This window comes from Spermophilus citellus (genome assembly GCF_964194105.1).
Source record: "Spermophilus citellus genome assembly, chromosome: 10".
In the NCBI taxonomy this organism is placed as follows: domain Eukaryota; kingdom Metazoa; phylum Chordata; class Mammalia; order Rodentia; family Sciuridae; genus Spermophilus; species Spermophilus citellus.
The window spans coordinates 127,792,882-127,819,661 of NC_138197.1; the positions used below are offsets into that span (position 1 = coordinate 127,792,882).

Below are 26,780 nucleotides of genomic sequence, written 5' to 3' on the forward strand. Positions count from 1 at the left end.
TTCAATGGTGACCTATATTAGTTTCTTTAAGGCAACAACATAAACTTTGTGAAACATGTTTGATGTACTTCAGTCTATGGCTAGTCGTAGTAATACTAGTGCCTAAATGGTCCCATCATTTAGCACATGCGACCCTCTTTAAAATGGCTCCTAAATATTTCTGACAGGACTCTTTGTCAGAGTCCAGTGTGGTAAGACTTCCAGGTTCATCCCATGACCCTCCTGTCCTGGATGTGGGGCCATCATTCCCTCAAGGATCCTGGGATCCTTCAAATGCGGATGGTTTTACAAGACGACAGGCCGGGTCACTACAGCTGGCTCACTCTTTATTTCTAGGCCATTTCAATGGACAGACTTGGGAACTACGGTGTGTACAAGAGGGAGAGAGAAAAACAACATCTTTATTTTTATTTTTAAAGAGAGAGAGAGAGAGAGAGAGAGAGAGAGAGAGAGAGAGAATTTTAATATTTATTTTCCAGTTCTCGGCGGACACAACATCTTTGTTTGTATGTGGTGCTGAGGATCGAACCCAGGCCGCACGCATGCCAGGCGAGTGCGCTACCGCTTGAGCCACATCCCCAGCCCCAACATCTTTATTGAAGTATAATTTATATATGAGAAAGCACTTAAAGTACACGGGGTATATAAGTCCAAGAGCCTTCACTGTGATGGGGCATTTCCCTCACCCCAAGTTCCCCTAGATCTCTCTGTAATCCCTTCCATCCTCTGTTAGACCATGACGCAAAGAAAAGACCACCGACTCCAATTGAAATCAAATTAAAGCAAGCTTGTAATTCGGACCAGACAGGCTGCTTTTCCTGAAAACCGTGGGAACAGAAGACAGCCCCACAGCCCTCCAGGAGCACAGCTTTATACCCCAGAAAGTTACACACAGGGGGTTTGAGAACTTACAGATAACAAAATTTTGACAAGCATAGCACAAAGGCTAGTTGATATTTTAGCTGCACCCGACATCAAAATTTACGGGGTCATTAGAGTTTCAGAGAGGGTTGCTATCTGGTCAGGGAGAGCCAGGCACGGGTGAGTCCAAGGCCCGGGCAGGCATTCCGAGCAAGTGCAGAAATCGCAGTAATTAATAGTAAAGCCGAAATTAGCTTTTTATGCCTTTATGGCGAGATGGCTCCCAATCTTAAGGGGGAATCAGGCTGTGTTTATCCCTTCCCCTTTGAGCCCCATTTATTAGGCAAGAGGGTTTTTTTTTCCTACACATTTTTATTGGTGCATTATAGTTGTGCACAATGATGGGATTTGGTGTTACATATTCGTTATGCACACACAATATAATTTGGCCACTGTCATTCCCTAGTACTTCTCCCCTCTTTCCCTGCCTCCCATCCTATTTTATCTTTATTTTTCTCTCTCTGAAAGCATTATGTATTTATTGGCTTTCACATCCTTCGTCCTCCTCCTGATTGGCAGCACTCTGCAGTGGGACTGCGCCTCTCTTCCTCAGTATTCCCAGGGCCCAGTGCGGGGAGGGCACAGAACAGACACTTAGCGCACTGCCTCAAGCCCTCCAAGCCCCGGTTCCTCCTGGGAGAGGGGGAGAGGTCGCAGCACCCTCCTAGGAGTGCTGCCAGGAGGGGAGACTGAGAGACTGTTTACAGAGGACTGGGGGAGCACTCGGCAGGGGGTGGTGCTCACTTACTCTTACTGTTATATGATAACACCTGTTCCTTCAACTATTATTAAAACATAGATAAATGAAGGCAGTAGTAAATACATGTCTAAATGAAGGAGATGAATTAACTTCCACTTAAATCCTGACTTCAGCCCACAGTAGGAGTGAACTTTAATGTTATTCTTTGTCTGGTGGATTGGGAATGATTGACGTGTCCCAAATCACAGTATTAGTTTTCTGTTTCGCCGTTTCTTGTCTAGACGGAATTCAGCAGCCTTCACCCGTAAAGATTTTCTCCGTTCTTGGGCTCGATTCCCTTGAACTGTAAGGAGAGAGGCTGAGGACGACTAGTTCATTTTTCTGCACTGTTTTTGACCTCTTGGGGATTTCTGCCTCTCTGTAGAGGAACATAAAGACAGACAAACGGATTAAAAAGCCAGTAGGAGGGCTGGGGTATGGCTCAGTGGTACAGCACTTGCCTAGCATGTGTGAGGCACTGGGTTGGATACTCAGCCCTGCATATAAATAAGTAAAATTATTACGGTCCACCAACCAATAAAAATATTTTTAAAAATAAACTTTAAAAAATTAAAAATCAGTGTGATCTTTTAAGAGGATTTATTCCTAACTTCACATGTAAGTACAGAGAGGCAACATTCTAAAATGTAACATTATTTTTTTTTTCTCTAAGCAATTAAAGGAAGTGGAAGGCTAAGCACACAGCAACTGATAATTTCTTCACTAAGAATTCTTGGATCCCTTCTGGGTGCCAGCTCAGAAGTGGGCATCGGGGACTTGAACTGGGATGAGACAAAGTCCCAGAGGTTGAGAGACTCACTATACAGAGAGGCGACAGACAACTCCACAACTGCAGTCAGATATATTCTGTGGGGCAAGTGCAGGAAATGCAGAGCACAGAACAGGCGTCTGGATGGGCTTCCTGGAGGAGGTGTTGCCTGAGCTGGGCTTCCAGCATTGGGAAGGAGTCAGCCAGTGACAAGTGACTGAAACACACTCAAGGGAGGGGAAGGAACAAGGACTCCTGGGAGCTCAGAGGAGGTCCGACACCTGTCAGGGACGGTCACCTGGGAGGAGACCTCAGCACTCTCTGAAGAAGCAGGAGCTGCAGGCCCAGAGGCCCTGGGCAGAGACAGCTGAGGCGAGGAAGGAGAGGAGAGCAGGGGCCCCCTCATGAAGAGTGTGGATTTTGTCATTAGGGTCCTGAGAGGAATGGGGACAAACTGGGTTTTAAGTAGAGGAGTAGTGGGATTAGATATGGATTTTGGTTTGTTTTTGTTTCCTTGCTTTTGAGAGAAGGGTCTTGGGGTCTGGCTCTGAATTGGGGTCCAGCGATCCTCCTGCCTCAACCTCCCAGTGGCTGGGGCTGCAGGGGTGTACTGCCCCAGGCTGAGATGTGCATTTTGGGAGGACCTCTTTTGACCCTGGGAGACCTATGAGGAGCCTGGGTCTGGACCACCACAAGTCTCAGATCCCCTGAGACACGGAGAGGAAAAGACAGACTCGCCTCACAGGCCCCTTCTAAGAGTTCAGCAGCTCAGGGCAAGGGTCGCTTCCCTTCAGTTTCCCCCAGTATTCACTGTGCGAAGAGCAGACGCTGGACTCTAACTTCCTACAAAAGGTCTGGGTCACCAGTCCTCAGTGACTTCTGAAAGGGGTCCAGAGGAACATTTTTGGATCCATTCTGTGCCTTGTCTAAATGTTAAGCCCAAGACGCGTGGAGGGCTCTTCCCTGTGGGTGAGAGTTTGTGCGTCTTCTGATGCTTCACCTTTCTGGGCCCAGCACTGGGTTGGCAGCAAGCTGTGCCCTGGGAGCAGAGGAGGCGTTAGTTCCTGGTCCCAGAGAATCAGAGTTCTGGGCGGGGCCCTCAACCACACACCCAGGGATTCCTGGAAGAAGGGATATAAGAGGCTTTGCAAAGACTGAAAATAAAAACAGTCATGTAATGCTTATCATTGCCAGGACTAGGTAAGACTCTATCCACAGGAAACAAGTCCAAACAAAAAACTTAGAAAATTTGTCCTCAAGTCATGGGGCAAATAAAGGGTGGGGCAGGGAGTCAAGCCTTAGAACTTTTTAGAGTCAAAGCTTCCTCAGCTCCACCTTTTTCTGTGGGAGAATCCAAAAGGAAGCCCTTTCCCTGCTTGTTTTAACTGGGGCTCAGGCAGAGCAGCCGCTCCACCCACAAGGTGGACCCATTGAGTTGTTGGGGGAAGAAACTGACCCTTTTCCTTGCCTATTTTTAAATCACCCTTTTAATTTTCTAAATTTCTGTATGTTTTATAGCATACACAGTGTATTAGTACAGAAATAATTGTATATGCTCTCTTTAAAAAAATTTTTTTAGTTATAATGGACACTATCTTTGTGTGTTTATTTTTTTATGTGGCGCTAAGTACCTCATAGGTGCTAGGCAAGTGCTCTACCACTAAACTACCATCCCAACCCCGGTATACGCTCTCTTAATAATTAATATATTTAGGGACTGAGGGACACAAGAGCAATAAAGCCTGAGTATTCCTGACTGAGAGACACAGACCAGGTATCCCGTGAAGGTAAATATTGTGGGAGATTTTACAAGTTCCCAAAACATACATATGAACTCTCCCCTTCAGCATCCTTCTTTTGGCGGGGAAAGGGGAGAGTTCCAGGGACTGAACCCAGAGACACTTAACCACTGGGCCACATCCCCAGCATTTAAAATTGTTTAGAGACAGGGTCTTGGCAAGTTGCTTAGGGCTTTGTTAAATTGCTGAGGCTAGCAATCCTCCTGCCTGGGCCTCCTGAGGGGCTGGGATCATAGGTGTGCACCACCATGCCCAGTTACCTTCAGGACTTTCCAAAAGCCAGATTTGTCCTAGGGACTCAGGAGACTGAGATGGGAGGATCGTGAGTTCAAAGCCAGCTTCAGCAAGTTCGTGAGGCCGTAAGCAATTCAGTGAAACTCTGTCTCAAAATAATAATAATAATAATAATAATAATAATAGGGCTGGGCATGTGGCTCAGTGGTTAAATGCCCCTGGGTTTAATCCCTAGTAACAACAAAAAGCTAAATCTGACCACAAGATTCCCACTTGTCACCTTCCAGGGGCTGTTTTCATCTGGAGGTTGAACCCAGGGACTCACAGGCTGGGCGGGCTGGGCAAGCGCTCTACCCCTGAGCTGCACCCAGCCTGGCGCGCTCTGAGGGACACTGTCACATGTAACATTTTAAATAAAATAATGAGTGAAAGTGAATATATGAATAAACGCGGTGCCCCGTGCATCCAATGCCCCCTTTTGCTCTCCTCTTGGCCCAGGAAAAACTACAATGTGGAGGGCAGGGATTTCCATTTCTCAGTCTTTGGGCACAGGGTCTTTTTCCTCACGCTCCAGCCCACCTGTTAGCAGAAATGTCTTGGGCACTGGAGGGATTTCCTACTTCCCGGGGATACGGGTCCTCAGGACTTGGAAATAAGAGAGGAGAGTGGTTAAACTTCAGCTTCTCTTCTCTTTCCCTCCTGTGGGAAAACAAGACATCGACAAAACTGGTTAAGAAATTCACTGTGACTTCTCCAAAGGGTTCGCTGGAATCTTGATAGTGTTGAGAGAAAAAGTTTGCAGATCTGTCAATGATGGTGGCAGAAGGAAATAACTGACGTGCTCTGAGCAATACCCAGTGCCCCTCGTCCTGCTTCTAGGAGTGCCAGGCCCTGGCCTAGGCCCTGGAGAGACAGGGGCATCCAGGACGAGGTTCCTGACCTTAATGACAATCCCACAAGAGGTGGGCGAGCAAATCTATGACTAGAGCAGAACATTCAGGAGAGCACAGGGGATATAATGGGCCACCGAGTAGGTGGTCAGGGAACTTCCCGGAGGAGGGGGTGGCTCAGCTGGTTTGAGGGCCAGGTGAAGAAATGGCTGAAGGATGGTCAAGTTGGAGGGAAGAGCAATAATATTGGTGAATTAGTTGACTTTTCTGTTTCCGAGAATCTAAAATGGATAATAGAAAGTCTGTTTTTGTGTGTGTGTGTGTGTGTGTGTGCTGCTGGAGGTTGAACCCAGGGCCTTGTGCATGCAAGGTAAGCACCCTACCTACTGAGCTATGTCCCCAGTCCCAGAAGATCTGTTTTTAATGATCCACTGCCAACCCTGTAAGATTCCTTGACTCAAGTTAACCTGCTCTAATAAAGAAAAAATTGTGGTCTTTGCTCAGTTCAGAGGAAAAAAAAATGGAAGGTTTAGGATTAGAAGGTTTCCATGGGCAAGATTTTTAACCCTGTTAAGTTTTGATTCTTCATCTCAAAAACGGACAGTATAACACCATCTACTGGTGACGGAGATGGTTACCAACCCACTGGCCAGACTCCCCTTTCTCTTTCTTTTCTCTTCTGTTTTATGGTACTACAGATTGAACCAGAGGTGCTCGACCACTGAGCCACATCCCCAGCCCCTTTTTAAACTTTACTTTGAGACACAGTCTTACTAAGTTGCCCAGACTGGCCTAGAATTTGTGATCCTCCTGCCTGGGCTCCCAAAGTAACTGGAATCAGGTGTGCACCAGCTCACTCTCCCTCTTTTCTTTAGCAAACAAGGCAGTTTTTGAGATGGCAATGGGTCCAGATTTTTTTTAAGCTGAAAAAAAAAACCCTAAAACAAAAACCCTACTTTTCCAGCCTCTCTTGCAGCTATCACCACGTGACTGACCGCTGGCCACTGGAACGAAGTGGTGATGTTACCTGGTATCTCTAAGGAGGGTCCCAGGGACGGAGGCAGTGACAGAGATTGACTGAATGGGCAGGAGACATCTCTCTGAGGGGATGGGAAAGCTGCCCCAGCCACAGCCAGGGGCGGGTCCTGCACCTGTTGGCGGTGACATGTGCTAGTGCAGCTGAAAACCTGTACTGCTCGCTGCCGCTCTGCATCCACCCTGCAGCTCCAGGTGTGGATCTTCAGAATGTTATTTGCTGGGCTACAGGATGGGGACTGTCCCCAGGAGCCCTGAAGGCCTGCCTTTAGTAGTTGACGAAAGCACCGTTCTTCTTATTGGACTCACTGCCCTCCTTTCTACAGAACATGCTGAGACTCAAAAGAGAAATCACAAAACAAATTTAAAAGTATTTTGAGATGAAAACAACACAACACAACAAAATTTATGGCCTGAAGCAAAAAGAGTGCTGGTGGCTCAGCTGGTTTGAGGACCAGGTGAAGAAATGGCTGAAGGATGGTCAAGTTGGAGGGAAGAGTTGGAGGGAAATTCATAGCCACATTTTGTGAAATAGAGAGATCTCAACAACAACTTCATTCAAGGACTAGAAAAGAAGAGTAAACCAAACCCAAAGCTACCAGAAGGAAGGAGCTGATAAAGTGCCAAGAAGGTGAATAGAGAATTAAAAAAATAGTATGTATTGTACTATGTGGTGCATGCCTGTGATCCCAGGGGCTCAGGAGGCTGAGGCAGGAGGATTGTGAGCTCAAGCAACTCAGTGAGACCCTGTCTCTAAATAAAATACACAACAGGGCTGGGGATGTGGCTCAGTGGTCCAGTGCCTCTGAGTCCAATCCCAAGTACCCCCCTCAAAAAATAGGGTTGATTAAACAAAATGCTAGTTATTTTCAAAGACCAACAGAATTAACAAACCTTTGGTTCAACTGACTACAAAAAGGAGGAGGAGGTGAAGGAATAAGAAAATTCAGAAATAAAAAGAGGAACATTACCCTGATCTTACAAAAATAAATCAGTTTATAAGAGAATATGAATGTTAATAAGTAAACTCAAATGAAATGAAAAATTCCCAGAAACATACAAACTTCCAAAAGTGACTCGAGAAAAAAATAAAAATTCTGTATAGAGTTATAAGAAAGAGGATTGAACCGGTAACAAAACCTTCCAAAAAAGAAAAGTCCAGGATCATGTGACTTCACTGGTGGATTCTACCAGAGACGAATTAACACCAATTTTCAAAAAATAGAAGAGAAGTACTTCAGAACCCGTTTCATGAGTCCTGCTTAGTTCCAGAAAAACAGAACTAGGAAAATGAAGGGAAGGACACTATCAAAGAAATGATAAAAGAAAATTTCACAGACTTGAAGGACACAACCTTCCAGAACCCCACTGGAACATCAAGAAAGAGGTTCGTGCCAGGTCTGGTCACTGTGAAACCTCACCTGCTAGGGATAGAGACGACATCCTCAGAGCTCCCTCGGGGGTGGGGAGGTGACATAAAATCCATAGGAATCAGAATGGCGTCAGACTTCCCAACAGCACAAGTAGGAGGTGGGAAGAAAGGTCAAAATTCTGTGGCAAGTAGATTTGTATTTTAGAATTTTATTCCCAGCAAAATAGTTAACAATTATTTTTAATATTTTATTTTATTTTTTTATTTAGTCATAGTTGGACACAATGCCTTTATTTATTTTTATGTGGTGCTGAGGATCCGACCCAGGGTCTCATGCATGCCAGGCGAGCGCTCTACTGCTGAGCCACAACCCCAGCCCGTTAACAATTATTAATTAAGGAAAAAACACACATTGGACTTGAGAGACTGGGAAAATTGCATACTTTTTCTTCAGGAGCTACTAGACAGACATGGGACCTGAAAACAGTGACCCCAACAGGTCAAATTGATGGGGGGTGGGGGGGGAAGTGGCAGGTGAGGGAGAGAAAAGTCCCCAGTGGAGTTCACCTGCAGCCACAGGCCGCCTGGAGGAGGTCAGGACCTGAGAGAGAACTGTGGGACCAACTGAATCAAGGAATAAACCTGTGGCATATAGGATGCGTTTGAGAACATGGAAAATAACCTTGCTTGGCTTTTGATAGCTTTTAGCAATACAAAAAATATCTAGAGATAAGGCCTAAAATGAAAAAGGAAACACAAACTACATGTGTAAGCATGTTATTTAGACAACAGAGGTGAATCCCAGAAAAGCGGCCAAGGGGGTGGAAATCACGGTGGGGAGGGTGGCGGGAAGGGGAGGGCAGGGGCTGCTGTTGGGCCTCAGAAGCTGGACAGGATTGCTTGATTCTTAGAGTCCACCTGCACGTATTTATTTGACAAAAACAAAATGTTGATCTGACTGCTGCTCCTGTTAGAGCTCTTTTTTTTTTTTTTTAAAGAGAGAGTGAGAGAGGAGAGAGAGAGAGAGAATTTTTTTAATATTTATTTTTTTTAGTTCTCGGCGAACACAACATCTTTGTTGGTATGTGGTGCTGAGGATCGAACCCGGCCGCACGCACGCCAGGCGAGCGCCGCTTGAGCCACATCCCCAGCCCCCTGTTAGAGCTCTTGGAAGGCTGCCCAGGGGCTCCAGGCAGGGGGACTCCAGAGGGTGTGGTCTAGGACGCCTCCTGCTGCCCTTCATTCCCTCCTGTCCTTCCATCAGCCACACCCAGGGGTGAGCTCCTCAAACTGCCCCCTGATGAGCAAAGATCTGCCCGGCCTACTCTGTGCAGAAGACAGGGGACTTCCTGGGACTGCCTGGGACTTTCGCATTTGTACCTCATGTTAATTATTCACAGCTTTGTGCCCCCTTCTAGAATGGGAGCCCTTGAGGTCAAGGACTTGAACTTATTTATGTCTTTGTATTCTTGGAACCTGGCATGCTGGTCCTCCCTGAAGTTTTTCTTGGCTTCTCTGGGCCTCAATTTCCTATTCAGTAAAATGGGGGTGATAGCATCAAATAGCATTTTGAGGAGCTATAAGTAAAATAAAATGGGCAAGTTGTCTTGGTCACCCATTCTACCCCGTGTCATTGACTGTGCACTGCACTCTCGGTCACAGGGACTGCAGGTCGGGCTAATTATAGCACTGCTTTCCAAAGGGATGTGCAGGGCCTCAGACCTCAGTGAGGCTCGGCCTGTGAGGCCAAGAGGATGGCTCTCCTCACTGTGGGCCAGGCACTGTCAGGAGGTCCAGGGGCCTGGTGCCTGTCAGAGGCAGCTTGAAAAAGAAGTCAGCACACAGAGGGAGGAGGCAGAGAGAGTCAAGGACGGAGCACCTGAAAATGTCGCGGAGCCCCCTTGGGTGGAATGTGCTGTGTAGGCTGCTTGGAGCCGGCTTCCTGGCATTTGTGACCAAAGAGCTCTGATCCACACAGTTCATAAAGTACAAAACCAGGCACAGCAGTGCACACTGCCACCCCAGCAACTGAGGAGGCTGAGGCAGGAGGATCATGTCTGAGGCCAGACTCAGCAATTGAACAAGGTCCTGTCTCAATATAAAAAGGCTGGTGTCCTAGAACACACCTGGATTCCGCCCCCAGTGCAGGAAAAAAGAACAAGAAAGCAGTTCATAAAGTAATAAACAGCCAGTGCTCCACACAGAAACGCAAAACCATTGGTAGCTTTTACCATCACTCCTACCACTAAAAAAAAAAAAAAAAATCACTCTTGAGTGAATAAAACATAAAAGAAAGTGAACTTTTATGTGTTCTTTCCCTCACTGAGAATTCCTGCACTTTCCCCACAGTTTTCGTTTGAACAAACCTTAAAAGAAACTCGTCTTCCTTGAAAACGCTCCCACGGAGTCTCCTCCGGGGCTCCTCGGGGCGGCAGCCGGGCGCAGGTGGGAGGAAGGCAGAGGCCTTTTTCTTATCTGCTTCTTTTTTATCGATGTTTGTCACCTCCCTGAGGGAAATAACAACACACATGGCTGAGGGGAAACAGGCAGTGTGGTCTTTGGGCAAATATTTACAAGCTCCTTAGCCTGCCAGGAACATTGGCTGAAACCGGGTTGAGCACAGCAATGACCCAGTCGCTGATACCAGACCCCGGGCTCCATGGGGGAAGAAGGGGTCCAGTACTCAAGGACCATAAGGCTCAAATTATAGACTGGTATTAAGAAGCTCGCATTGAACTTGGCCTAAACCAGTGGTAATTCCAACAATGGGGATCTTTCCCCAAGCCCCCCCCAAGGGTCACTGTGCCCTGAGTCTAGTGACACAGATGTGTTTTAAGGTGACCACAGGCAAAACTTTGAGTATCACTTTATCAATACAAAGCGCACTGGGCTTTATCCTGAGCTACACCTTATCCAACAAAGAGCAGGGGTATTTAACGATGAAAGTGCTGATGAGCAGGGACTCAGCCAGCGGAGACAAGGGTGCACTGGAGCTGGAGAGCCTGATGAGGACCTGACATCCCATCACTTGTCATCCTTCCCGATCCTCTGTGTGATCCTCACAGCTCCAAACTCTACCCTGGTGAGAGCCGCAACTTCTCCCTGCCACCCTCTCCTCAGCCGGTCGTCCACTCCACACCAGGGAAAGCCTGCCTTGTTCCTGACCTGGTCACCGCGGTCTGAGCAAGTGGGCACCTGCTGGACGTAAAGCCTAAGGCTTGAGACTTCTGAACTCCGCACGAGAGGGGATGTCTGTCACGAGCCTGTCATGATTAAGTGTGTCTGCGCCAAGCCCCAAGAAAACTTTTCAAAGTCCGGGTCAGTCTTTGCAGCTGAGGAGTTCCCATTCTACCCCAGGAGAGCTGAGGATGCTCGCGCCAGGGAGAAAGCCAGCCCTGCCCCCAGTAAAACATGATGTGCTGCAAGGGACAAGGGCTTGACCCGTGAGCCGCCCAGAAGCCCCTCCAATACCTCAAGAAGTTGTCCTGCAGTTCATTTAGGTAACTATCGAAAGAATTCCATTCCTTCAAGTGAAACTCGATCAGCTTGCTGAGTTTTTCCTTTCGCGTCTTCATGTTTTTCAGAGTCAAGTTGATGACATCGGCGTACGTCGGGGTGGACTCAGTGGTTTTTATGGTCAAGGAAGACCCCGTGCTGTTGGACTGTGTTTGCATCTTGCACTTTTAGAGGTTTGAGCCTGATGTGTGGGGTGAGGCCGCTGGGATGGCAGAGCCGGGGAACACCTGGGCTCTGGACAGGACAGCTGGTGTCTGAGGAGAGGACTTGCAGCCATGGTCTGCTCGGAAGGAGGAGGCTCTCCTCAGCTCTCGCCTTGGAGCCAGTCCTCTCTGCCCTGTTGAAGAAATGGGGGAGGCAGCACTTCTTAGGCCACCTGGGATCCTTAATGTGCTCACCTGGTGGACAGGAAAGGCTCAGGCCTTCCTCTCCCTCTGGCCATGGCTCCATGCTCCACCTCCTGTCGAATGCTCAAGAGCCTCTCTGCTCCACATGCCCTCCAGGCCCACTCTTTTCTGTGATGTTGAGGATTAAACCCAGGGCTCAACCCCAGCCCTCCTCCATCCCTCCTCCTTTTTTTTGGGGGGTGTGGGGGCCATGTTGGGGATGGGAGGTGTCCTACATGTTCAGGTACTCTCCTGCTGAGCCACACGCCCAGCCCTCCACACCTTCTTCTTCTTCTTTTTTTTTTTTTTTTTGGTACTGGGGATTGAACTCCCTGTTCCGTATTTTATTTAGAGACAGGGTCTCCCTGAGTTGCTTAGGGCTTTGCTTTTTGCTGAGGCTGGCTTTGAACTCTTGATTCTCCTGTCTCAGCCTCCCGAGCTGCTGGGGTTACAGGGCTCCTCCTCTTCTTGATTGGATGGAATCGAAGCTATGCTTGTCACAAGCCTCAGACAAACTAAAAGTCATCCTCTATGTCTCCATTTCCTAAGCTGTAAAATAGGGATAATAATACCTACTCTAGATGTTGTTAATAATAATGATGAGGGTTATGATGAGGGTTAGGACCAACAGCACTGATCAGCAATTTTGATGTCGGTGTGAGGGTTTCATCTAACATACATACCCTTTCCCCAAGGCCACCAACAAATTCCTGGCCCTTTTTCTATTTATCCTAAAGATTTGGTAAAAATTTCAGATCTCAAGAAAATAGGTATGGTATGTGTTGGGGTGCTGAGTCTTGGCAGTTTACCATGGGGATCAGAACTTGGGATCTGTTTGGAATGACATAGGTCTATTGGTCCAAACAGACCTGGTCTCTGGAACCAATTCTAAATGGCCCATGTGCCATTTAATCATGACACTTATTAGTTTGGTATAACTATACTTAGTTTAGGAATGAGTAGATTAAGACATTGAGCTTCCTAAACTAAGCTTCCGAAAATAAGGATTATCAGCCTATTCATTCCGGTAAGTGGGAAAAAGAAAGATCTTGCACACAGGAAAGTTCAGCTTGCTTGGGGTTACCCTGCCAGCTCAGGAGGTGGCTCCAGACCTGGAATTAGGATGAGGGGGACCCTGAGACTGAGGCTCCTGTCATGCTACCCCTGGCCAGCACCCACCTTGTACCAGGCTCTGAGTGACAGCCTGAGGACTTCTTGCTGACCCCTACTTCCTGGAAGAGGTTGCCTGGAGCAACCTGTGCCCTGCCTACAGTCATAAGGATATGGGATGACCGCGGTATTTTCCCTCCTCACTACCAACACGTCCTGGCCGGCCTGCGGCAGGGTGAGGTAGCGGTGGATGAAGTAGACGATCAGGGGGCTCTTCCCGTAGATGTTGAAGAGGTTTGCCGATGGCTCGGGCTGTCTGCAGGCAGGGTGAGACTGAGGGGGAAAGAAAGAGGGAAAGATAAAGCATACTGCCATCTTCACAGCACATATTAAGAAACGTGAAGGCACTCCCATCCTCCCATCCCATAACTCCAGCTTTAAAATGCAGCCTAAGGAAATAACCAAGGTAAAGAGAAAAGCTTCAGGCACTAAGATGTCTGCTACAGAGATGGTCACCGAACACAGCAGACATTTCAGAATAGGCTAAATGTTTAAGGAGAAGAAGGTGATATCTCCACCCAAAGGACAGCAGATCACTTTTAAAATGCTTATGGGGCTGGGACCTAGGTTAAGGTAGAGTGCATGCCTAGCATGTGAGGTTCTGGGTTGCATCCTAAGCAGAATAAAAAGGAAAAAAAAAGTTTATGAAGAGTTGATAACCTAAAGTATTTCAGGTATAACAGTAAAATTTTTAAAATTGAGATGCAAAACAGGATAATAAATATAATTATAATAAATATAATTATATTAAATAAATCAGTAAAAATAAAAGATGGATGATACTGGAAAGATATTTACCAAAATGTGAACAATTCATTTAGCAAATATTTATTGACTGACTGCTAGGTCTGCACATCACTTTAGGCACTGGAGACTCAGCAGAGAACAAGACAAATCCTAGGAAAACAAAGGCTAAACCAACAACTGGAAGGACAACATGGCTGTGACCAAGAGCAGCAAGGAGGTCAAGGGGGTGAAGAGTGGAGGCTGAGGGGACCACTTTCCAGGGGGTGTCAGGGAGGGCTGCCTCCGGGTCAGATCCTAGCAGGCTGAACCTAGGTGAGGACAGGGAGTTGGGGGAGGATCCTGGACATTCTAGGCAGAGAACCCTGAAGCGGATGTGAGCCAGGTGCAGCTGTGCAGCCCAAGTGGAGCAGGAGTTAAGAACAGGGACGAGGGGCTGGGATTGTGGCTTGGCGATAGAGCACTTGCCTAGCAAGTTCAAGGCCCTGGGTTCGATCCTCAGCACCACATAAAAATAAATAAAATAAAGATACTGTGTCCAACTGCAACTAAAAAATAGTTTTAAGAAAAGGGAAAAGGATTTGAATAGACATTTCTCCAAAAGTGATGCACAAGTGGCTGATAAGCACAGAAGGAGCTCTATACCATCAGTCATTGAGCAAAGCTAGTCAAATGGGAGACCCCCTTTCCACTCACAATCAAATAAATGAAATAAACATTGGTGAGAATGTGGAGAAACCAGCATGCTCACTCTGGGTAGGAATGGAGAATGGCAGAATGCTACGGAAAACAGACAGAGCTCAAAAAGTTAGACACAGACATAGCAACCCCCCTTCTAGGTGTACACCAGAGAAAACAGAAGACCTGTCCACATAACAACTCCATGAGTGTTCACAGACACAGCATTATCCACGAGCCAAAAGTGAAGTGATGTCCATCAATTGGTAAATGAATAAACAAAATGAGGTGTTCTCATGTAGTGAAATAGTTTACCATAAAAGAAATGAAGTACTTTCGTACTACAGCACAGACAAACCAGAGGGTGAGAAGCCAGTCCCGAGAGGCCACATATTACATAATTCCATTTATATGGAATGTCCAGAATAGGCAAATCCACAAAACCAAAAGTGAATTGGTGGGTTTCTGGGGGCTGGGGAAAGGACTAGGATATGACTACTAAGGAGTGTGAGGTTTCTTTTTTGGGTGATAAAATGTTCTGGAATTAGTGGTGATGACTGCCCAATTCTGTGAATGAACCACCCCTTATACACTGCTTGGGGTATGACTTAATGGTGGAGCATTTGCCTGGCACATGTGAGGCCCTGGGTTTGATCCCCAGCACTGCAGAAATTCATTCATTCATTCATTCATTCAAATTCTGGACTTTTTGGCATATGAACTGCATCTTTTAAAAAATCTTGGCTCTACCACTTCCTAGCTATTTGAATTTGGGCAAAGTATTTACTCTTTTTGAGCTCCACTTTCCTCATCTATACAATGGAGACAACAAATAAAACTTATTAGGGCTGTGTGAGGATCAAATGAATTTATATATATATATGTAATGTGATTAGAACAATATCTGGCACACAGTCAACGCTCAATGAATTTTACCTATTATATGTTAAGTTGAAAAAGCAAAATAGCAACAAAATATTCAAATTTGTCTATTTTAAAAAATGTTGACATTTCTTGACAGACAAGTCTAAGTCGTATCACTTTTTTGCTTTGTGATCTTGGCCACATTTGTATCATCTTTCGGCATTTTTGTCCACACTGCTAGTTACTGTAGTCGTGACTATCTCAGGGGACTGTCACAGCAAAATAAAATACACTATGCCTTTAAGACTTAGCATAGTGCCCAACACACAATAAGTGTTCATTAAATATTAATTGTCATCATGACCTCAGGTAAGCCTCATAAGAACACCATGATCTCTCTGAGTGGGTGTCCCTTTTTGTAAAGTAGGAAACTGGGGCTCAGTGTTCTCCTTCCACTATACACAGGTTCCTGAGTTTCTAGCAGGTGGTTTGAATCCCTAAGAAATCCAAACAAAAAATGCTCTGTCAATGTTGGAATTGCCCTTAGGAGATTTCCTGACTGTAGCACGTGAGTTAAAATCAGAACTACCCCTGTTCTTAGCCTGACATTGTCATAAAGCTAGGTGTTCTAGCCCATCTCTGACCCCCTTTTTAAATCATTCTGCCAGTCAGGTTGCTTACCTCTTTAGTGAGCAGATTTTCACTTTCTCTTGCTTCTGATATCCTCTTGACCAGTGGTGTGGCTTTCCTCAAGACCAGGGTGGGACGATGCTCTGTCAATGTGATACAGCAAAAGAATGATCACTGAAGCTTGCTGGCTCCGATGCAGAGCGTGGACTAGGTCTCAGCTTCCCCGTAAAGGGGATATGCCTGGGGATTCAGATCATTAAAGAGACTCTGGTGGATGCAGCTATAGTGAATGCGTTTTGTGTGACTTGCTTTTTAGCCAGATACACACCTGCAGGCCATGTGTTTATCCATTTACTCATCTAATATCTGTCCATTCTTTCATCCATCCGTCCATCCAGAAAGTATTTATTGAATACCTATTATGTATGCACCAAGCACTTTCTGGGTGCCAGAAATAGATTATCTTCAAGGATCTCCCAGTTTAGTGAGGGGGAAAAAAGACATGTAAATAATCAATGTAACACTAACTCAGGTGTCATGATAGAATTCTCTACAGGATACTGTGTGGCCAAAGAAGGACAGGTCTAAAGTCTTCAAAAAATGGTAGGCAGTGAACAGGGGATGTAGCTCAGTGGCAGAGAGCTTGCCTGGCAAGCACAAGGCTCTGGGTTCAATCTCTAGTACTAGAAGAAAATGAGAAGGAAAAAAAAGTTAAATAGCAAGAGGAAGAAAGGAAGAAAAAAAGTCCAACCTTGGCACAAAACTATGCTTTCTTGCACAGAAGGTGAACAGAGAATATCTCAAAGATAAGTAGAGAAACAATAGATCATCTCTAAATAGGTGATCAGAACAACTGCAGAGTTCTCAGCAATAGTAATGGAACCGGAGCAAAATGACCAAAGCACTGAGGGAGAGTTGGGGACAATAATGCATTCAGCCTGTGGGGAAGGGGTGGGGTTACATGACTCTGAGGTCTTTGTTTGGTTCAGGAAAGGGGCTGGGCTAAGTCATTATTTTACTTTGAATAAAGTTAAATATGCATGCTAGGATTTCACAGGCTCACAATAAAGCAACTTCCTCACCCTCAGCACTACTGACCTCATGGGCCAGAAGGTCCTGTCACTGGAGGATGGTCATCAGTATTCCTGACTTCTAATCACTAAATGCCAGTAGCACCTTGCCCCTGAGAGGCAGCAACCAAGACTATATCCAGACCCTGTTAAATGTTCCTTGGGGGGAACTGTCTCTGTTTGACATCCAGGGCAATGAAGAATGTAAACAGAATATAGAACTTTCCAAAAAAAAAAAAAAAAAACAGAATAAAACAGAGTAAGAAAAATAGAATGAAAAAAAATCAGGAATCTGGTTTAGATTAAGATGAAATAAGCGCATTCCACTCTGTTCCTCAGTGAATGCAGCTAAAAGCCCTGCGCAGAACGCCTGGCCCGGCTGTCTGAGGACTCTGAAAAAGGCACAGTAGCAGGTAAACTGGAAAGAAATCCAGATGCAAACCTGGTTCCACAAGGATCTGTTTCTCCTTCATATCTCCCAGCTCAGAGGCATCTCAGGGCTGGAGGCGCAGGGCTCCTCTGCCCTCTTCTGCCCGCTGCCCTGCACACACACACAAACACACACACACACACACAAAACACACACTCGCACAGCCTGGACCTGTCCAATGCCGTGGTCCTGGAGCTGTTGTAATCCACTTCTGGCAGACCTCTCCTCCTGGGAGGCTGGGGATGGGGCCGGGACGGACGTATTTGTCTTTCTGGTGACCAGTGGCCTTCCTCACGCTCCCTAGGGGCTGCACCCTAAGATTTGGCCTGAGTTCAGTGTGGTTTAAAAAGACCCATTATGAACAAGTCACTTCTTTCATTCTGGAAATTACAAAGGCTTAAGGGGCTCTGTGCCAGGAATTGGGACAAACGCCAAATAGAGTTTATCATTATGCCACACAATCCCAACAATCTAAAAGAAAAATTAGAAAAAAAAAAAAAAGTGGAGTCTCAGGGACCTATGGAACACTATGAAAAGGTCCAGAGTTTGTGTCACCAGAGTCCCAAAGTGAAAGAAGAAAGAAAAAAAATGAAAAATAATAGCTGAAAAAGTCCCGAATTGGGTAAAACACAGAGATTTAAGAAACTCAGTAATGGGGCTGGGGCTGTAGCTCAGGGTAGAGTATGCGTTGGGCCCACCTGAGGAACTGGGATGGATCCTTAGCGTCGCATAAAAATAAACCAATAAAACAAAGGTATGCTGTCCATCTACAACTTAAAAAGAAAAGAAAAAGAAACTCAGTAAGCCCCAAAGAAGCTGTGCTGTCATGTGAACAGGGTTTCATCCTGATCAGTCTGCTGAAAGACCATGCGGGGTCCTGAGGACAGAGAGAGAGGGACATCGCTCAAAAGCGGACAAGAGCCGACGGGCTGGATTTCTCATCAGGAACCTCAGGGACTGCCAGGCTGCGACCGACATCTCGGGGGGCGGGTGGGGAATGAGCTCAGGGCCTTGCTCATGCCAAGGTCCTCGTGCCAAGCCCCCAGCCGGACCAACAACTCCAAGTGCTAAGGGAAAAGAACTCTCAACCCTTAATTCCACATCCAGGAAAACATCTTCAAGAATGAAGGTGTAAAAAAGACATTTTCAGACGGAAGAAAAGTAAGGGACGGCAGGCCATGGTAAGAGGCCTATTTTAAATGAAATTCTCGTGGAAGTTTTATTTTCACACAGGAGGAAAATGAGAGCTCGGGAAAACCTGGGTCTTCAGTATTGAAGAAAAAGCAACAGAAACTGGAATTATCTGGCCACACAAAATAAATATGATTGACCATTTTCCTTGATCAGTGCTCACTGAACCAAAAAGACAGCCATATCTTCTCATGAAGGCTGCTTGGTGCCAAGGCCCAGGCTAGAGCCACAAGGGTAGAGCAAATTGTGTTCAAAATGACCCAAGAAACTAGGGTTTGGGAGATAAGAACCAAGTCAAAAGCCACCATTTCTCTTTTTGAAGTCCACGTACCTCTCATAGCACTCTGGGCTCGCAGGGTCTCTCCTGAATTCAGCCTGGCCACGGAGACTCTGTCGTTGGTCGAAGGTGTGATAGAAGACTCCAGGAGAGAACGGAGAAAACGTCATTAGGAAACTGGTAGCAAGGGGAACAATGCGACTTCTTAGCTACTCCTCATCTTTCTCAGCAAGGAACACCCAGAAGAGGACCATTCAGGCCCAGTTTGACAATCCAGGCGATCCTGGCAGAGAGAAGAGGCCTAGCGGAGAGCACACGGGGTGGGGACGGGGCGAGTGGACTTCCAGACCGGCTCTGAGACTGCCGATCTTGGGCCAGTCTTGAGCCTCTCTGTGGTGGGTGTTTCCATAGGATTCAGCCAGGTCACTCAGACGGAGCACTCGCTGGCTGGCAGAGGGGCTCCCAGGGCACTGCCCCCTGGCCTAGCAGTCTTGCAACCTGCCTCCTTCCCTCAGCTTTTCTTTGAGCCACTGCTCATGAGCCTAGCACCAGGCAGTCACTGAAACCTCGTCAATAAACCTCGTCCCTGCCCAGAATGTCTCCCAGTCTAGCAGCAGAGATTAGAGAAGGTCGAAGAGTACACTAAGCATAGAAGGTAGCCCATATTCCTTAGGGGAAATAAATTAGGTTCATGTTTGGGACGTGAGTGACAGAGACTCAGAATTATAATGGGTCAAACTAGGTAGAAATTGATCTCCTCCATAAAAGTCCTGGCCTCGAGTGGGACTTCTACTGTGCTGACCCTCGGGGACTCTGACTTCTTCCAGCTCACTGCTCCATTTTTCCTAAGATGGGACTTTTGTTCTCAGGGTCCAAGATGGCAGCTAGAGTGCCAGTTATCACTTTCCCACTCCAGGCAGCAGGATGTAAAGAACACAGAGATGAAGGGTTTATACAAGGTAGATTTTAAAGAAAGTTTTCCAGAAACTGCCACATGGTACCTCTGCCTACATCTCACTGAGGTGGTTACATGGCTATACGTGTATGTAGGGAGACTAGGAAGCACCATCTTTATTCTGGCCATGCACATGCTCAGTTAAAAGACAGAGATGCTCCTTTATAGATGAAGAGGACAGCATGGCTACTCTGACACAGCGCTGAGAGGACCGTGGAGTCTGAGCGGGGGACTCTGGGCTGTGTGAGGGTGCTGGAGGGCTTCCAAGAGAGGAGACACTCGCTTTCTGTCCTTGAGGACGAGTAGGAGCTTGGTGGTGACTGACAGATGGCCCACCAAGTGGCGCACAAGCAGTCCACCAGGACTGACCACAAGCGCTTTGCTGTTAAATAAATGTGGTATCTGAGTGGGCAGGAGAAAGTCACGCAGCTGCGTGTCCAGTGCTCGAGGTGTTGAGGTTGTGGCCGGGGTTTGTAAGAAGTGCTCCCAGGGCTCAGTGAGACATTGACACTCATCTTTTTTTTTTTTTTTTTTGGTACTGGGGATTGGACCCAAACACTGAGCCACACATCCTCAGCCCTTTTAAATATTTTATTTAGAGACAGGGTCTCACTGAGTTGCTTAGGACCTTGCTAAGTTGCTGAGGCTGGCTTTGAACTCACGACCCTCCTATCTTGGCCTCACAAGCTGCTGGGAGTAAGCCATGGCACCCGGCTGAACACTCATTCTTAAGAGGCCTGTAATAATCTCCAGCAGAGGAGAGAACAGTGCAAGGAGGTGAGCTTGAGCACAAGTTAGTGGATCCTCCCATTGGGGGAGAAGCAGCAGGATGATGTACAAACACGCAGTGACCTGGGACAAGTCACTCACCTCTCGGGTCTATTTCTTCCTTTCTCGAATAAAGGTAGCAGTTACTAATTACCCTCCTTGTGGGCTGTTGTAAGGACCAGGAGGCTACGGCTTTGGCAGAGGCTAGGCCTGTGCAAAGAAACCTGCAGCAGTGGACTCTCCTAATGACCACACCCTTCCACAAGCACGTAAAGCACGTTCCCACCCATTCTCTCAGGCTGTGACCAGCTGCCACACGTGTGGGTGAGGCAAGGTGACCATGGTTAGGATCAAGGTAAAGGAAGACTGCCCTCACCCAGCACAGAGAAGACAGGGCTGATTCACCTCACTTGGTCACCTGGCTGAGGGCTCAGGTGATGGGGACAGAGGAGCAGGGGGAGCCTGTTTGGAGCGACCACAAGATACAATCTGGGATGCCTACAGGTGCCAGGGAAAGGAGTGGGCTGCACAGAGCCAGTGCTAGCAGGTATGAGAAGGAGCTGGAGGAATTTAGATCATTATTGTTAATGATCACGCTCTGGAACTTGGGAAAATTCTGGTTAAAATTCTAAAACAAGATGGGCATAGTGGTGCAGGCCTGTGATCCCAGCAATTCAGAAGGCTGAGGCAGGAGGATTGCAAGTTCAAGGTCAGCCTCAGTAACTTAGTGAGACCCTGTCTCAAAATAAAAAATAAAAAGGGCTGGGGATGTGGCTCGATGGTAAAGTACCCCTGGATTCAGTCCCCATCCCGGGTGGGGGTGGAATCAAGAGACATTCTCACAGGACATGACTATAAAACAATTTATGGGATGTTATTTATCCCCAGATAGAATCTGTAAGAGGTGATACCAGTTGTGGGGCTCAGTTTGCCGATGAGAACACGGAGGCTCTTCACCCCTTCCTCTGCTGCAGACAAGGCGCCAAAGCAGCTGGGAGCTGAGCTGCCCGCTGGGGCCCGTGCAGCAGGACTAACTAAACCTGCATACGTGCATCTCCTGCCTCTTGTCTCACTTCCTGCCCTGCCTCTTCTCTAAGATCCTGCTCACCTTCCAGGATTGTGAAGAGGGAACTTTTGAAATAATTAAGTTTCTTCCATCTTCCTTCAAAGTTGACCTTGAATAAAACCTATTTTCCTACCAATTTGAATAGTTCAGGAGTAGCAAGCACTTCCTGAGGGGTATTAGAACCCCTTAGAAAAAAAAAAGAACCCCTTAGAACCCCTATACCCCTGATTCCTCCTTACAGAGACCACCCACCTTTCACTGCCTTCTCTAAGATTCACTAAACAATTGAATGACTCAGTCTCCAACAGGTAGGAGCCCTAATTTACAGCTGAGCCTCACGGAAGGAGCCAGATTGGCAGATAATTTCTCACTCCTGGCAAATCCCCAACACTCCAAGGGCAGACCGCAGGTCAGTCCTAGAGAAATTGGAACACATACCTCTGAATTATGAACCCTTAGACTGTTTGTGGCCACTGAAAAGCATATTTTGAACACTACCAGCTGCTCCATTGAGCAGACAGGACAGTGAGTGAGAGTTTTCCTGCTGCCTCACAGCAGTTCCAAGTTCCCCTTCAGAGAAGCTCTGCCTCCCCTCCTGGTTGGCCACTAAAGCTTCAGCTGCTTTCAAGGTTCCAGAATGTTCTATCTTTTGTGTTTCTGGGGGCAGAAAATTGAATCTCTTCACTGAGCTGCTGAAATAACCGTCAGAAGGCTTTACATATCTCCGTACAAAGCAATGCATTTGTTTCTGGCAGTTGTGACAGGCAGCACCCAAACACTGAAGAATATTTTGATCTTGGTCTCTGAGTGACAAGTGTCCCTCCACAGCACCTGTTCCGTCTGTACTTTTGGGAGCTGACATTTGTAGAGCCCCATCACATGCTAAGCGCAGCCAAGAGCTTCGTAGGTGAGTATGTGACCTCATTCATGAAGGCCAGAAAGCTTTGCTCGGTGCCCTCTGTGCTGGGCCTGTCCTCAGAGACCACGAGGCGAGGAGATGGAGGACATGGAGAGCCTGCGTATCTACATTTTAAGGTGTGGGCGTCCTAAACAATACCTGAACCCTTGGACGTGTGGAAGAGGACAAGCACGGGACAGAGGAAGGGAGTGGGCTGAGGGGCGGTGAGGGGCAGGGAGTCGGGGCAGCCTGGGCAGTGGAGCTGGAGTCTGAAGCACAGGAGGAACCAGACATCCCTCAGAAGCCAGAGGAAAGCACCTTCCAGAAAAGATGACAAGGAGCACGAAGGCCCATTGGGCATATGTCTGGGTGTCCAAGGGGCACAGGGACATCCCGTGGGCTGATGGTCAGGTATCAAGGGAGGGAAGGCCATGGTGGCCGGTTCTGCAGGGCATTTCACGCCGTGGAACGAGACCAGATCTTCTTCCAAGGGCAATGAGAAGCTGTTGGAGGTTTTAAGCACGGAATGGCCCCACCTAATGTCTGTCTGCAAAAGTCCTTCTGGTTCCTGTGTGGACACGAGGCTGGGGCTACAGATAAAAGGAGCCCAGGTGGCGGCTCCTAGAGCCAGCAGGGAGATGTGAGGCACCCCTGGTGAGGCCGAGGGCAGCTGAGAGCCCACAGAGAGTTCTGAGAGAGGCCAAGGAGGGGAAGGTCTGGGGGGAACTAGCATATGGATAGCGTTTGAAGCCACCAAACCTTCTGAGGTCACTAAGGGAGAATAAATCAATACAGCAGGGAAGGGGACCCAGGACAGATTGGATCAGCAGGATAGGGAGCCACCGGAGATGACTGAGAATGGGCATCGAGCGACAAAGGAAGTTCTGGCAACTGTGTGACAACACAGAATCAAGAAATCAAGACACTTTTTTTTTTTTTTACATTTCTGGGGATCAAACCCAGGCCTTATGCACGTTCAGGACTGCTGAGCCGAGTTACCAGGAGAACAAGGGACAGCACTGGTCCAACCACTGTGGAAAACAATAGGTGGGGGAGGGGATCTTTAAAAAAGTAAAAATAAGGCTAGGGATGTAGCTTAGAGAGAAAGAGTGATCTGGGTTCAAGCTCCAGTACCACAAAAAGAAAAGACAAGAAACTAAAACTGGATCTACCATATGATCCAGCCGCCCCACTTCTGGGTACATAACCAATGGAAGCAAAATCTGGACATCAAAGAGGTGCCCACCCTCCCGGGTTTCTTGAAACACTATCCCCAATAGCTGAGACATGGAATCAACCTAGGTGGCCATCTAGGGACGAGTGGGTAAGAAAACAGGATGTGTACAACACGGCAGTACCATTCAGCCAGGAAGAGGAATGGAACCCTGTCATTTGCAGCAAAATGGATGGAACTGGATACACAGGGAAAGAAGCTAGAAAAAGAAAGAAAAGCAGGTTCTCCCTTACATGTGGGAGCTAAAAAAAAAAGTAAAGAAAAAAGAGAAAGAAGGAAAGAAAGAAAAGAAAAGAAAGGTCCATCTGAATGCAGGAGAGTGATTCCTAGAGGCCAGGCAAGGCCAGGCAGTGGGACAGAGGTTGGATAACTGGTAGCAGGAGAGTTAGAAGGAAGGCATCGTGCAGCACAGTGGGGTTGTTCACAAGAGCCCATTTCCTGAAGATCTAGAAGAGAGAGACTCGAAGGCTCCACACTAGAGAAATAATAAGGAAACAGAAATGCTGATCACACGGATGTGAGAACCCTGTATGCAGGTGTTAATACATCACTGTACTTCACTGATATGTACGACAATTATGTGTTAATTTAAAAATGTAATTTAAAAAAAAAAAAGACAGTGGGCATGCCCTATCCTGTGAAACCCTCTGTAGGACTGACCCTCCAGGTGGCAAGAGTGGCCCAATGGCCAGCGTGGTTAGGGCCCCAATTGGAGGCACACTTGCAAGGTGGGGAAAGGAGATGTGGGGACAGATAAGTCTTTTAAGAAGTCCTGGGGTGGGGTCAAGCACAGGGGCACATGTAATCCCAGCAACTTGGGAGGCTGAGGCAGGAGGATTGCAAGTTTGAGGCCAAACTAGGCAACTTAGTGAGACCCTGTCTCAAAATAAAATAGAAATGGCTGGGGATGAGGTACAGTGATAGATTGCCTCTGGTTTCAAAAACAAAAGAAAGAGAGGAAAGAGGAGGAGAATAAGAAGATGAAAGAAAGACCTGGAATTAGCAAATTTTTTTCTTCTAAGGAAAAAAAAGACAGATAATAATATTTATCTCTGCCAGTCGCAGGTTCTCAATAATCACTATATTCAACTCTGCTATTTCAGTACAGAGATAGTAAATAAGTGGGCTTGGCAGTGTACAATAATTCTGTTTACAAAAGCAGGGAAAGGCTTCATTCATCTCATCAGACTATGCCTTGGACATTTGTTTTTTCCAGCTCTCCAGAAAAAAAAAAAAAAGCTATGATTTGTGGCATTTGATTAATCGCATGCTACCCATGTGACTTTTCTAGGAAAAACGCTAACAAGGGCAGGTGAGATGGTAACTCACCCCGAACACCAGCATGATCCAGGCCGCGTTTGGGCAGAGAGTGGAGTGCCCACAGGAACTGGAAGAGGCCTGTGGCAGGAGCCCCTAGTGCCCGTGGGTACAGATGGGTTGGACCAGCCCAGACAAGACCTTGCAGGAAAGTCCACACCAATAGTGAGAGGACGCTTCCTCGGTGTGACAGGTGTTTTGTTTGGGCTGTAAGGAGGCATTCAGGGTGGGGGGACAGGGCAGCTGCCACAGGAGATACAGTGAGCAGGGTGGCAGGACTGAAAAGACAAGAATACAGCACCTATAGGAGGGACACTGAGGAAGGGCAGAGGAAGAGCAGGGGTCAAGGTGATGGCCAGGCTGTAGGTCTGCCCTGGGGACTGCTGGGGAAGAAGAGGCAGGAAGCCCCCTGGCATGGCAGCCGGGGCAGAAGGCTGGGCTGCTGCTCCCCCATTGCTGACTGCCTTCCTTTCTTTCTTCTTTTTTCATTTATCTAATTTTATTTTTTGTGCTCCTGGGGATTGAACCCAGGGATACTCTACCAATGAGCTACACCCCAGTCCTTTTTTTTTGAGACGGGGTCTTGCTAAGTTGCCCAGGCTGGCCTCAAACCTGCGATCCTCCTGCCTCAGCCTCCTGAGCAGCTGGATCGCAGGCGTGTGTCACTGTGCTTGGCCTGCTGCTGTGCTTCTGTGGTGGCCCCTCAGTGCTCCACAGGCCATTGCGGCCTACAGGACCCCTCACTAAAAAGATGAGGTAGAACCAGGGCAGGGGCACAGAGATGTGCTGTTGACAAGAGGCCACTGATGCTCTAGAGGATCCAAGGTGTCTGCAGCTTGGAGCTTCCAGGGGTCCCGGTCTAGGCCTCCCCCTTTACCTGAGGGCAGTGGGATCTCCTGCCCTGGAACGTCTTCTTAGGAGTGAAGAAAGAGAAATATCTTCCTAAGGAAGGAAAGAGGCTGTTCTTTAGTCCCTTCTGGCCATGGGATGCCAAGATTGAAGTCAGGAGTTTGGAGACAGTCCCTTCCTGCCACCAGGGACTCCACAAGCTACCCCCACCAAACTCTCCCCTGAGCACAGTCTCAGGTCATCTGGAGCCTCTCTGTGCCTTCCACCTGCTGACTGACCTCAGCAAGTCACCTCACCTCTCAGATCCTGAGCTTGAATACTGTCTATCATGAAGGGCTGTCCAGCTAATTAAAGGCAATATCATCCGGGGATTGGAGATTGCGGTGTGCAGGCAAGCATGCAACTCTCATGGGAAAAAAAAAAAAAAGGACTGGTTCCCAAAGAAAAACAACCTGGAACCCTACAAAATCATAATGAGTAAATGTGGGGTGAAATGAATGAATTTCCTTATAAAAGAAAATCTAGGGCTGTAGCTCAGCAGAAGAGTGCGTGCTTAGGCCCTGGGGTTCTACCCCCAGTACCACAAAAAATGACAAACAACTATTAAGCCCATAACCTGTTAAACTTAATATTCATTAAAATGTCATTAAATTTGAATATAGGCAACACTGGAATTTTTTTAAATGAAGACAATTAAAATTAGGGTTTTTTTTTTTCCACATTGAAAAATATCCCTGGGGCTGGGGTGGTGGCTCAGCGGTAGAGCACTTGCCTAGCACAGTCAAGGCCCTGGGTTCGATCCTCAGCACTACATAGGAATAAATAAATAAAGATATTGAGTCCAACTACAACTAATGTGTTTTAAAAAAAAGAAAAAGAAAAATATCTGTGTGTGAGTATGCAGAAAAGTCAGGTGATGGCCAGGCTGTAGGTCTGCCCTGGGGACTGCTGGGAAAGAAGAGGCAGGAAGCCCCCTGG

At 47.2% G+C, this 26,780-nt stretch overlaps 1 protein-coding gene across 1 annotated transcript in view; it reads right to left on the minus strand.

Moving 5' to 3' along the window:
• Nucleotides 1-1,909: 1,909 nt before the first annotated feature.
• FAM227A (family with sequence similarity 227 member A) overlaps nucleotides 1,910-26,780 on the minus strand; it is a gene marked incomplete at both ends in the record, with an annotated part of 46,309 nt that continues 21,438 nt past the window's right edge. Inside the window, 8 exons of the mRNA XM_081311925.1 lie at nucleotides 1,910-2,039; nucleotides 5,042-5,161; nucleotides 10,126-10,266; nucleotides 11,231-11,379; nucleotides 12,943-13,104; nucleotides 15,799-15,890; nucleotides 18,770-18,857; nucleotides 25,831-25,895. Coding sequence (XP_081168051.1) covers nucleotides 1,910-2,039; nucleotides 5,042-5,161; nucleotides 10,126-10,266; nucleotides 11,231-11,379; nucleotides 12,943-13,104; nucleotides 15,799-15,890; nucleotides 18,770-18,857; nucleotides 25,831-25,895 — 947 coding nt within the window. The remainder of the gene's footprint in view (nucleotides 2,040-5,041; nucleotides 5,162-10,125; nucleotides 10,267-11,230; nucleotides 11,380-12,942; nucleotides 13,105-15,798; nucleotides 15,891-18,769; nucleotides 18,858-25,830; nucleotides 25,896-26,780) is intronic.